Genomic DNA, 13164 nt, shown 5'->3' on the forward strand with positions numbered 1-13164 from the left:
ACAAAGATTTCTTATTGTATCACAGCAGTGTTTTTCAAGCTGGGTTGTCAGTAACTCTGGTGATTTTTAGTTTACTCCCATCAGCTTTGGGAGAGTGGAATGGAAAATATGGGAATATTTGCGTACACATTTATGTGTATACTTGATTGCAGTCTCTTAGTATTAAAAGTTTGAAAGTTTATGATTACAGCAAAAATTTCTAAGCAGGAAAATTTGTAAGCAAAAGTTGAGCAGTTAAAATTAATCACAGGAATTTTAGAGACTTCATGGCTATCACAGTAGTTAACAGTTATTGAATGCTTGCTATGTTTTAGGCACTTGGAAGGAGTTCTCTCATTTAAACCTCAGCAACACTGTATCCTCATCTTACAGCTGATGACGCTAGGGCTTACTAGGCTCGATGACCTCCCAAGGGTCACCCTGGTACAAGCGATCGGGCAGTGTTTTAGCTCCTCACCGGGACTCATATGCCAGAGTCCCGTCCCTTAATTTTCCCTCGTACAGTCTGTGCAAGTGTCAACTGAGCTGATTATATTTTTCTAAGGGAGGCGAGAGGAAATAAGGGAATTATGTTTTTTCTTGTGGTGGGCTTAAAAATTTTGGTTAAAAATAATCAAAGTATTGGTGGCTATGTATGTGAAACACAGCTCTGTCAATAAAACTAGGAACGCTAAGTACCTATTTTTTTAAACCAAATTAATAAAATGTTCCATTTTCAACTAGTACTATATAATAAAAATGATAGTAGCCATAGGCATTATCTAACTCATTTACCACATCAGGACAAAGTACTTTGCGCTTGAATATTTCACTGCCTAAATTGTTATATATAGCCATTGAACATGTTGCAATAAGAAAGATAAAATTTGGTTTTAAAACATCTTGAAAAATATTTTGTAAAAGTTATTACTAGAATTGCTTAGTTTTCTTATCAAATACTCCATATAGAAGGTTTGTCACAATTGTATTTCTATTACCTATATTAATATTTTTCTACACTCTATGCTTTTCTTAATTGCGTAAGTCTGATTAATATATGGAAAAATAAACATAAACTCTAAGTCTCTTGATGTTCTCAGCTCCAGTGATCTTGATTCCCAACCTCAGCCACTGATTCCCATAGTTACACCCTAGACTCTCACTGTCCATACCTGGACTGCCAAATCGCAATTTGAGCATTCTGCTTTCTAGCTCCAGCTCGCGCGCTCCCATCTCTCGTGAGCCTGCTGCCTCAGCATTCAAGCGCAGCGCTCCTTGAACACTGCATCTGCTGTAGTCTTTAATCCTGCCTTGCCTCGTCCGTGGGTGATGTCGAAGCCTTCTTTCCTCCTGACAGCAGACTCAGCACAGTGGTCACTCTTCCAGTTAGAAGCTGCTTCTCTTTCCATGACTTCCAGGGCACAGATTCTCACCAGCTGCATCTTTTCAGAGTCCTTTGTAAGAACCCTGTGTTTCTGACCTCAAACACCAGAGTGTCTCTGTGATTATTCCGTGGACTTCCCACTTCTTCCTGATTTCCTCTAATTTCCTGGCTTTAAGCACTTCATGCGTAATGGTGGCTCGTAAGTTTCTATCTCCTACCCATGACTCTCCTTTAATTCTAGTTTCAACCATTCCCGACCCTCGCTTGTGTAATCTCAAAATACAATAGATATGAAACTAGACCCGCTCCCTTTCCTCCCAGATCTGTACATCACTCCTCCCCATCTGAGTCATCACTGACGCCTGCATTCTTCCAGTTACTCTGAAACTCTTGGTATCATTTGATTCTCTTTTATTTCTTACCCTATGTTGTAATCGGATAGGATGTTTCCATAGAATTCCTTCAGAATCTTTTTTCTTTCTTAACCAGGTAACATTGCTTCCTTTGGCACCACCTTGGTTTGAAATGCTGCAGTAGCCTAGTCTTCCACTCTGGACATTCTGCCGTCTCTTCCTCACTAGCAGCAAAAATGAACATTTAGAGTGTCTGTTAGATCGTGCCACTTTGTTCAAACTCCTCTCTGACTTCCACTCTTATTTGGAATGAAACAGAATATTTCCATAGCTTACAAGACCCTGTCTTACCCTGCATGCGGAGGACTTCTGTGGTCTTAGTTCTACCTTGCTCCTTTCTCTTCAGCCGTGTTGATGCACCAGGTTGCTCTAATCACACCGAGTACATTCCCACCGCAGGACCTTTGCATTGCTCTCTCCTGCCGTAGGTGTCTTCCCCATTAGTAGATCATAAAATTCAGTGAGGAGGGAGCATGTTTGCTTAGAGTATATTATACACATAGACGCCTGTGTGTATGTAAGAAACACTAACAACAGGAAATGGAAGAAGAAATATCAACATGTTGACAGTGATTACCTATAGGTAGACATTTTACATGTATTTTGAAGTTTTGGCAAAGAGAAAGTTATTTCTGCAATCAGGAAAAAAAGTTCATTTTTATAAAAAAACTAAAATGACCTCCCTTCCTCAGCTTCTTCCTCCAGCTTCCTTCCTAGGTAATACTCTGTTTCTTGTTGGAGCGCTAGCTACATGAGTGTTTCCGGTTTGGAAATTTATCATAACGTACTGATAACTTGTACATTTTCTACATGACTATTATACTTCAATAAAAAGGAAAAAAAACAACCATACTGAAATAGAAAACAATACTGACAAATACTATTTATCTTATGTAATCATTTAAATATTCTGGCTAATTTACTCTAGTTTTGAGATAAACTAGAAGATTTACTACTTAATGCCATAATAAAACTCTCACTGACTACATGACTATTACAGAAAAATAACTGCTGACTAGACCACAAACTATAGTATTATATAAAATTAATTGCATAGGATAGGTAGGGATTTTTATATTTCGTCAGAGAACATATATATTGTATTTGTTTTCTAAGATTTAGAAATATTTTCTAAATGATTTCTAAAATTTGGAGATACGTTTTCTTTGTATGTCATAAATATTTTCATCACTGTTTTCTTGAGTCTGGAGCAGACAAGTTGACCAGAATTAGATTCAATAGCACTTTTTAATACCTTTTTTTAATGTTTAACATTTTTTAAGATTTATTTAACTATATGATAGTGGAACTTAATTGCACCTGTATTCTCAAACATAGATATTCCTATGTCTTTTTTTATGGGAGGTAAAACTACTCCAGTTAAGGAAAAGACTACTTTCACTTAGATAATAGATTTAGAGTGAAATATAGGTTTTCGCCTTTAAAATAAGAATTTTGGCCAATACATACATCGCTTCAAAGAGTCACTGACATTTTCTGTGTCCATATATTCAGTGTAATTTTAGGTAGCTAATCAAGCTGTAAATTATATGCAGTTTGTTTAAGTAATTCTTAAATTGTTTATGCTATCAATATAATTAAAAATATTCTCCATCTGTGGCATCTGACTATACTTTCATTTCAAACTAATACCTATCATCAGAAAAGACATTGATTTTATAATGTGTAAAAGTTAAGTTCATCCTGTATAACGTATATAAATATATATATATATATATATATATATGTTTGTGTGTGCGTTAGTTATATAACTGAGCTCATACTTTCTGAAATCTAAATTACCCCAAGTTACTGTCAGAATTAAGATTACTATTTTGTTCCTGAACAGCACACCTGGTCTTAAAAACTTTTTTTTGTTGTTTTGTTTTGTTGTCCTGATATATTTCCTACATGTTTGTTCATCTGTTCTTGATACTATATCAGGTTTTAAATGTAGGATTTCTATGCTGATGAACACTTAGGTCTATATTTGGTATATTTTAAAGTATTTATTATATTTACATATCTTTCCTCCTTAAATCTAGATACAATTGAAAAGGAAATAAGAAAAATCTTCAATATTCCAGATGAAAAGGAGACCAGATTGTGGAACAAATACATGAGTAATACATTTGAACTACTGAATAAACCAGACAGCACCATTCAGGATGCTGGTTTATACCAAGGACAGGTATTGTTTAGCAGTACGGTTTATTTCAAACATACTATACATGAAGGTCTTTAAATTCACAAATTTTATTAATATCCTGACAGTCTCTAATGGGTTCTACTCTCTCTGACTTCCTCTTCCTTTCTCTTCCCTATCCTTGCTGATCATCAGCTGTAACATCTGCTTCCCTCCTTGAGGTATAGAATAAACAACTTTACGGAAAGAATTCTTTTTGATAAAATTAAAAAAAGGTAATAAGATGGGTCAGTAAACTTACTGTGAGCGTCAAATAGTGAATGTTTTTGATTTAGTGGCATATGGTGTCTGTCCAGGTGTAACCGCCGTGGTCGGACCACCAGAGCAGCGACGGGTGCTGACTCAGACAAGTGGGTGTGTCCGCGTTCCAAAAACAAAAGCAGGCAGTGAGCTAAGGTCACTAACTCCTGCCAGAAAGTATCAGCTCCCAATTTGGCCTGTCTTTATGAGAGAATCCAAAGAAATTAAAAGTGATGAGACATTTCTCATCATCTCATGGTTAGAACAATCAGCAAGTCCCTGTTACTTCTGCTGTCTCGGTACTTCTTGAATTCCTCTGTCCCTCCTGTTCCCAGCCCTCCTCTCAGCAGTCTTACGTGTTTACTCTGTCTCTTCCTTATTTCTATTAGATGCTCTTTCTAAAATGTAAACCTTATTATTTTCCCTTCGTAAACCTTTCCTTAACAATTGTATAATAAAGTCCAGTTTCTTATCACAAATCATGACTTGCCCTTGTGTCCAGTCTTCCAGTATCTCTAGATCATCTTTGTGTTGACACTGGTAGTACCAAACTGAATGGCAGTTCGCTGAGCGCACCGTGCTGTTACGTACCCCAGTGCTGTCAGGTTGTTATTCCATCCATTGCACCTTCTTCCTGGTTTCTGCATCCATCCGCTAAAAAGTCCTTGAAATCATTAAAATATTGAATTAACCATCCTACCCGATCATGTAACCTGACCAAATCAGATTATTTGTTCTTCGCATTCCAACTCCAGTGTTGCATCATCTCTTCAACCTATCCTGATTGAGTTTTTCTCAGTATCTACTTGAGGTATAGAATTTTTCTATTTTGAAGAAAAAATTCTTCTCTAATTTCCATAATGATGTACATATATGTCTTTTGTATCATTTATGATATACTTGTCCATCTATTGAGCTTCCCAGCTAGACTGTGAGGTTTTTGTTTGCTTAGACTTTGGTTATATTTGGTTATATTGTTTTGACTTTTAGTATCTAAAACTGAGCATGGGGCTCTATTATGGGAGTTTTTGTTTAATTCTGCTTTATTAAAATGACTACTGACATCAATAAATACAACGTTAAATAAGAACAGAGGCAAATTAATTTTTAGTGACTGCCTGCTAGATGTCAATATTGTAGTAGGCTATAAAAACAGTGCTTTGGGGGTTTATTTAAGCCATTATATTTTTGAGTGAAATCTTGGAAAGCCTGGTCTGTATTACAATAAAAGGAGAGTTACCTCACTGAAGCTGGAGGAGGGCCTTGAAACTCCGCTGTCAGGCTGCATCCCCTCCTATCCAGCCAGTGCCTCCTGTCTAGACCTGTGTTTCTCTCCTTCGATACCCTCTGCCAGCTCTTGAAGGAGTACTAGGAATAAAATTTGAAATATGCAAAATTCTCTCTTTAAATCTTTTCAGTGATTGATTCTATGTAATGACTATCATTTTCATTAGAAAACTGAGGCTTAAAGAATTTAAATAATTTTACATTCTTGGTAGGAAAGCATTTACAAGATTGTGCAAAGGTAACAAATTTTTTAATAAGATTAAATATCCACAAGGACATTTGATCTTTTAAAATAAGAATGTTCTAAAGAACATGCATTAAATTTTGTAGATTCTGTAAATTATTTTGTGACTGATGATAAAACACTCTTTGATTTTAAATACAAGTATTTTTAAAAATGAAAATATATTAGGAAGCAGGAAAAGATATATTATTGAGGAGTTTGCCTCCCAAAATGGGTTGTCTTTATCTTTTTCCTGTGTGTGTGTGTGTGTTCAATTTAATTAAATATTGAAATCTTTCTAGAAATACTTTGCTCAGAAAATGATTCTTTGAATAAAGGGGTGAGATTTAACCTTCAATGTTAATATCAGTGATTGTAAACAATAAACATGACTGTTGGAATAATATCAGAAAATTAACGATAATGGTTAATTGTCTGTGGTGGGTGCTGAGAGAATGTGGTCAGGGAAGAATTAGGATGGTAGATAAGAATACACTTCCTCTTTTTATGCCACATGTACTTTCATGGGGGTGGTTGAATGCATGAAAAACTTTAATACTTAGCATACTCAACCATTTGGCTCCATGAACTTTTTCTTAGTGTTTGTTATATGTATTCTGAAATAGGCTTTCATTTAATTTGGTTAAGATTCGAATGCCAATTTATAAACTGCCTGAAATATACAGTCCTCCAGAGTATGTTACCAATTTTGTAACAAAATTTTAAGTGTAAGAAAAAGTTAATGAAATTGAGCATATGTAGAATGTTTATATTTGTAATACCTTGAATTTTCTTCATTGTGATTTCTATAAAAGTTTTCCTCTATGAGTTTAGGTTTTAACTTCTTGGGATTATCACATATTTCTTTTGTTCATTTAATTGTTTTTTTTTTTTTCTTAGTTTATCTTCTTTCCACAGACACACCCATAGCAAAAACTAGAAGAAATGCTTTTTTTAGACTAGAAGCTATGAGAAAGCTTATTCTGAGCTGTTCTTAAATAAGAGTATAGCTCTGTCTTAACATGTAATTTTTACTTATTAGAGAGGATTTTCTACCTTGCATACTGCAGTAGGGAATTTCAGTACGATTCTCACAAATGTGACATCATTTATATATTAAGAGATTCTATAATTTGCATGGTAATAACGTAAATGAAAACTAACTTCAAAGCCCCAAATAAATTATGTGTAATATGTAATTTGGAATTATCTGTGCCACTATTACTCAGTATTTGCATAAAAGCTAAAATCATGCATCATTATGCTTAACAGCAACTATAATCATTTATTGAGCATCTGTTATTTGCACAGTACTATGTTAAAAGCTGCAAACAGAAAAGAAAGAGAAAGTGTACTCCCTAAACTCAAGGAATTTAGATTTTTATCTACTTGGTTTATCTTTACTTACACTTCAGTTCATAGAACAAATTATTTTCTTAATAATTTACCTGCTTTCCTTCTGACTATCATTGCTGACTTTTTTCCTTCTAAATTTATGTATATTTTACATAATTGTTCATTTTTGCACAATATTTGCTTTCTCCTCTCAGGTGTAGTCCCTGTAAAATTCCCACCACAAGTCGCCCGTGCACCGTCACCACAGCCCCTGGGGCCTGCCCTCCCCGCTGGGAACCCTCTGCCTCCCCTCCCCTGCAGAGAGTCTGGTTTATAGTTGTCTGTTAATTTTGTTTATTATTTTTTTTCCTGATACCTTATTTGGTTTCCCTGTGTCCTCCTCTCAGTGACACCTCATGGCTGACTTCTTACACTGGAGGGCTGTTTTTCACTCTCCCTTGCCCAGCTCTGGAGTAAACTGCAAATACCTCCTCACTGTGTCTCCTGTGTCCGTTAGACAATCCCAGGGTTGCTTTAGTGTCTTAGTATATTCAGTTAATCTTCTAAAGCTATTTTAAGGAAAAACACCATTTTATTGTGTCATATTTGCAGGTGTTAGTGATAGAGCAGAAAAATGAAGACGGAACGTGGCCAAGGGGTCCTTCTGCTCCTAAGTAAGTGCTCCAAGCTGTGTGGCTTGTTACGTGACTTCAAAGCCTTTGGTTTCGGATAATGAAATTCAGGATGATAGAAGAATCTAATTGTATGTTGCAAATATATGCATACATCCTATATATGTTAATATTTTATATTCAGTATACAAGTTACTGAAATTTCCATTAATATGCTGTATTTAAAAGGATTTCCAATTCAAATGTCTTTTAAAATAAGGTACAGTATAAACATTACAGATACTATGTTGCATTGTCTAATACAGTCAAACCACTATTAAACATTTTAATGTTTGTCAAGCTTTTTGTGATTTAACAGTACCTGTTAAAATGCAGTTGTCGAAATGAATTTCATGTGAAAATATTCTGTTTACTTAAATAAATGTTTTTGAATATAAAAGCACAAATGGGTAGAGAAATGTGTGAATAGCTTTTGATGATGAATGCACAATGAAGAATTAGAAATCTTTTTAGCTTTTTCTTTTACTTATGGTAAGAAAAAGAGCTGTGCCCTCTTGACAATTTTTAAGTGCCCATGCAGTATAATTTCCTTATAGCATTTTATAAGATACCAAATTCATTCATTTTATATAACTGAAACTTTATTTCTGTTAAATAGTAACTCCCCATTTCTCCCTCCAGCTTCTAGCAAAAACTATTCTACTCTCTATTTCTGAGTTTGACTAGTTTAGAAACATCATATAAGTGGGATCATCCAGTATTTGTCCTTCTGTCTGGTTTATTTTACTTAGCATAGTGCCTTCCAGGTTCATCCATATTGTCACCTATGGCAGCATTTCCTTCTCTTTTACAGCTAAGTAATTTTTGTTTCATATATATTCCACATCATTAAATTCCTTTCAATGGATGTTTATATTATTTCCATATCTTGGCTATTGTGAATTCTACTTCATTGAACCTGGGAGTGCAGAAATCTCTTTAAGATGCTGATTTTGTTTCCTTGGGATATGCTCAGAAATTAGAATTCTGGATCATATGGTAGTTCTATTTTTAATTTTTTGAGAACCTCCATACTGTTTTCCAAAGCAGCTGCACCATTTTACATTTTGACCAACAGTGTATAGGGATTCTTATTTCTTCTTTGACAGCAGTTATATCTTTTGTGTTTTTGATAGCAGCCATCCTAACAAGTATGGATTGATATCTCCTTGTGATTTTGATTGCATTTCCCCAATGATTATTGATACTTAGTATCATTCATATACCTGTTGGTCACTGGTCCATCTTTGGAGAAATGGCTATTCACGCCCTATGCTCTTATTTTAACCTTATTTTTGGTTTTTTTTGCTATTGCGTTATGCAACTTTCTTACATATTGAATATTAACCTTTTATCAAGGGATTGATATTTAAACATGCATATTAAATGAGGATTAAAGATTTAAACATAATACCTGAATCTATAAAATGCTTGGAAGAAAACATAGGGGAAAAGCTTCATGATAGACCTAAGTAATGATTTCTCAGATATGACACAAAAGACAGTAATGCACACACAGGATGATGTCAAGCTAAATTTCCACACAATAAAGAAAACATTCAACAAGAGTGAAAAAGCAGCATCCAGAATGGGGGAAAATCTATATAACAGGTTTAGAAATATCAGAGCCACGCTCTGTTAGAACACGTAGGGCCGGTTGGGTTTCAGTATCCGGACTTTCCGATCCTTTGTGAAGTAATGTGGTACTCGTGGCACCTATTATTGTAATTTTTCTCTGGAGCCCATGAGGATTCTTATAAAGTAACGTGTTAATACGTAGCAAATATTCACACTAGGTAGGACAAGTAAGAATTATAAATAGCCTCATAGTGATTCAGGTTAGGTTGCCCTCAAGTGGATTATGAAAAAATGTTTATATTTCGGAGCTTTTGGAATTTCAGGTATCGCTAATAAGGGTTGAGAACCTGTTTTTTGAAACCCTTAAAATAACGATTTTAAATAATTCAATAATAATGTAGCAGTTGCTCACCTAAGAAATGAAAGATACACACCATCTGGTACTTAATTTTCTTCAAAATTAGCGCACACCTTTAAATGAATAATTCTGTCTGTTTTGTGAAGTTCTGTCATTTAAATTTTTAATGATACCTTGGAAAAGTGTTAACTCCCCTAAGTTTTTTTATTCTGTTAAATTTTGACCATTTGCTTTCCAGAGATGTTGACATCAGTTGGGTAGTCTTTTTTTTTTTTTCATATTTTAAGGACAGGTTTATTGGGAAAAGGAGAAAGGAAAAGAGAGGCGCCTGCACAGTGACAGGTGCGCAGGAGCTGCCACTGCTGCTTTGCAAGGGAAGGATTTGTGGATAAAAGAGAGGGGGGATAGTCTTATTACTCAGGTAGAACTGTGTGGCTAGTTAAATCTTGTATTTCTAAAAAATTATTTTAAATTAGAATAATTGTAAAAGCCTAGAGATTAACCTTATATCCAGAAATTTTGTTTAATGTTACCACCTACCTCTTTCACCATTGGTTCTGAAGTGTGACTTCATTAAATTTATTAAGTTTTGACTAAATTTTGTACTTTCTGTATGGCTTTATTTAGGTATAATTATTTCAAAGAGTGTTGTTGAGATTAATATTACAGAAATAGAACCATATTTTACTTTTTTTTTCTGAAATAAAACTTCTCTTAGAAAGATACCACGAAAATTGCATTTAATTCCAAAATTTTCATAAATTTCAAAAAATACTGACAAAAGATATGATTATTTGGTGGGGAAAAAAATTGAGGCTCATTGATGACTGTGGAGAAGGCAATTTTATTCGGCTAGAAGATACCCAGAGAAGAATCCAACATCAGTCACTTAAGGCCTGAGAGACTGAAAGAAATCAAATGGAAAACTTCTTACTCACACATTGCCGCTCTGCCATCTGTCATTCTGATTAGCGGAATTCCACATTGGTGACTGAAATACTAAGTATAAACTTAATCTAATGCCATATTAATACTTTTATAGCACTTTGTCCCTACATGCTCTGTTGGACAGAGGGAACACTTTATAAATAAAACCATTGCATGCTGCTCTTTGGTTAGGATAAATAATAAACATCTAGGTGACTCTGCAGTTTTTGTTGTTTTTATTTTTTTCCTACATGTTTCCATAATGTTCCTGTTTAGATAGAAAAACTTAGCGTATACTTCATTCAAATTTTTTAGGCAGTAGTTAGGTCCTATTTGCTAATACATTTGCAAGGTTAACTGTATAAGTGGATTCAGATATAGTGCATAGACTTATTTGGTTGAAAATGTTTAATATATATAGGATACTCATTAAAAATACTGATTTCCTTTTAATGATTAGCTATACTAAGACTTTTATATACTAAGACTTTTTAAAGTATTTATAAGCACAATAATCTGCTTATTTGAAACATTGGTAGATTTGTCTATGACAGCTTTGTTTTGGTACAGAAAAGCATATGGTTATCATACTTCAGAGAAAAATGCACTCTTAAAGTATCTGTGAACACATATAGATTTGTTACCAATTTTAAACTTGTTCAGATACAAATTTAGTGATTTGGGTTTGTAGGATTTGAGAAGATAACTCAAGAGTCAGCTATTCATCACCGCCTTTTGGTATCATACTCATATATTTTAAATTAACCAACACTCAATTTGAAATGTAACATGGAAGTCTTAAGCCTGGGATAATATTTCCAACTGTAATTTGTTGTCGTTTTTTCTTTGACTTTTTTTTCTCATCTTGTTCTTATTATTGTAATTAGGAAATAGACAAAGAATGACTTTTTCTGAGACGCTAAATTTTGAGACAATGGAACACCCAAACACAGTTGACAAAGATGCAGTTAAGGACAGAAAACCAAAGCTTGGAGAGTAATAAGAATTGCAGGTGTGGAATTGTATTCTTAGGAGTGAGAAATACAAGAATATATGAATTATCTAATAAAAAATGTTGAAAACTATATACTAAGCCTAAAAAGGGTATCCATAAGTAATGCTATAAAACAGAGAGATAAAATGGGATAATCATGGATTCTCTTTTGTCATCGATGCCAAGAAAATAAGGGAACGGCGAGCAGTGCTAAATGTTGCAGAGGCTGTGGTGGGAGGATAGACAGCATCAGCATGTTCAGCGAGTGGGGTTAGCACGCTGACATGAAAAAGAGATTGTGTGGAAGGAGGGGGTGAATACTTTGTTCAAAAATGGGAAAACTGGCATAGCCCACTCATACAATGTCCTGCAAGAGAAGGATGGCTAAGGTGGTACTTGATTTGAAGGGCAGGACCCTTGGAGAAGCAGAGAAAGTTCATTATGTATTTTAAATACTTAAATCCTTTCCTAGGTATTGGTCACTTAAAGACAAGCCCATCATAATGCTATTAGAGTGACATTCCTATGTTCTGCTGTTACCAATAAATCGCTTACTTTTGGTTATTTTAATTGTCCAAATACCAAATCCTTTTTGAAAATGCTTGTGCTTGCACACGAACAAGCTCCCTGTAACTCTGCTTGGAGGTGCCTCAATTTAATATTCCCTAAGATCTGGAGTAGGCGTGCACATGCTCCTCTGCAGTGCTGACAGTGCATTCCCGTACACCTATCCCACATCTAAACACTGTTGTGGGAGATCTGTGGACAGTTTTTGGGCTCTCCTTCAGCCTAACCAACTGAGGGTAGGAGGAGAAATGCTTTTGAGAAAACTGGTGGGGGAAATGAACATGAACTGAGATGAGAATAGACTGCTAATGGTGTTTATAAGCGATCTCTTCCTGTTAGGGATGCTGCTGCGGTGCTTACAGGTGAAATTGTGCCTACGTAGAAATTGCTCTAAAATAGTCCAACAGAAATAGGGGAGAAGAGAGGTAAAGGTGGTTATAGATAAGACGGAGAATGTTCATTTTTGAGAGTGACTGATTACATAAATGAGAGCTTGTGTATGCTTATAAATTTCAATAAATAGTTGAAAATAAAAATGGGTTGTGGTTTTGGTGCTAAGATTCATGCTGGCTGAAGAAAAGCAACTGAATTCATTTTTTAAAATTGAAATGTTTTCTGACAAAAATAGCACATAACGCAGTTAAAACAAGGAACAAAAATAAAGTTACGAGAAGCAATTTATAAATTCCCTTCTTTTCTGTGTAAGTCCCTAACTAAAATTCTGTCTGGCTTGGAGGAGGCACACAGCAAATGTATGATGAGCTGATCTACTCTGTTTCTCTTAACAATAAAAGTTTAATTTTTTCAAGATATTTAAATTTTTCTTTTTCTCTAAGAACTTATCTTGAAATGATTATTAGAAATGGTGAAAGTTTAAGATTGGTCTCATTTTTCTTAATTTTTCTTTTAATGTTAGATTTCACAAAGTTGTCTTGTTTTATGTCAGGTTTGAACAGAACTATAAAAAGTATTTTAAAAATTATTTTGCTGTGTCAGCACTCA

General features: G+C 34.6%; 1 protein-coding gene across 4 annotated transcripts in view; it reads left to right on the forward strand.

Annotated features, from left to right (window-relative positions):
- USP15 (ubiquitin specific peptidase 15) overlaps positions 1–13164 on the forward strand; it is an 88716-nt gene that overhangs the window by 31912 nt on the left and 43640 nt on the right. For all 4 annotated transcript variants that reach the window (XR_005125861.2, XM_037515096.2, XM_037515097.2 and 1 more), the window contains exons 5-6: positions 3822–3967; positions 7680–7741. Coding sequence is in view for 3 of the 4 variants with exons in the window: in XM_037515096.2 (XP_037370993.1) it covers positions 3822–3967; positions 7680–7741 (208 nt within the window). In the remaining variant the exon portion in view is untranslated. The remainder of the gene's footprint in view (positions 1–3821; positions 3968–7679; positions 7742–13164) is intronic.

The sequence above is a fragment of the Talpa occidentalis genome, unplaced genomic scaffold (genome assembly GCF_014898055.3).
Source record: "Talpa occidentalis isolate TD23 unplaced genomic scaffold, MPIMG_talOcc4v2.1 talOcc4.16, whole genome shotgun sequence".
NCBI lineage: Eukaryota > Metazoa > Chordata > Mammalia > Eulipotyphla > Talpidae > Talpa > Talpa occidentalis.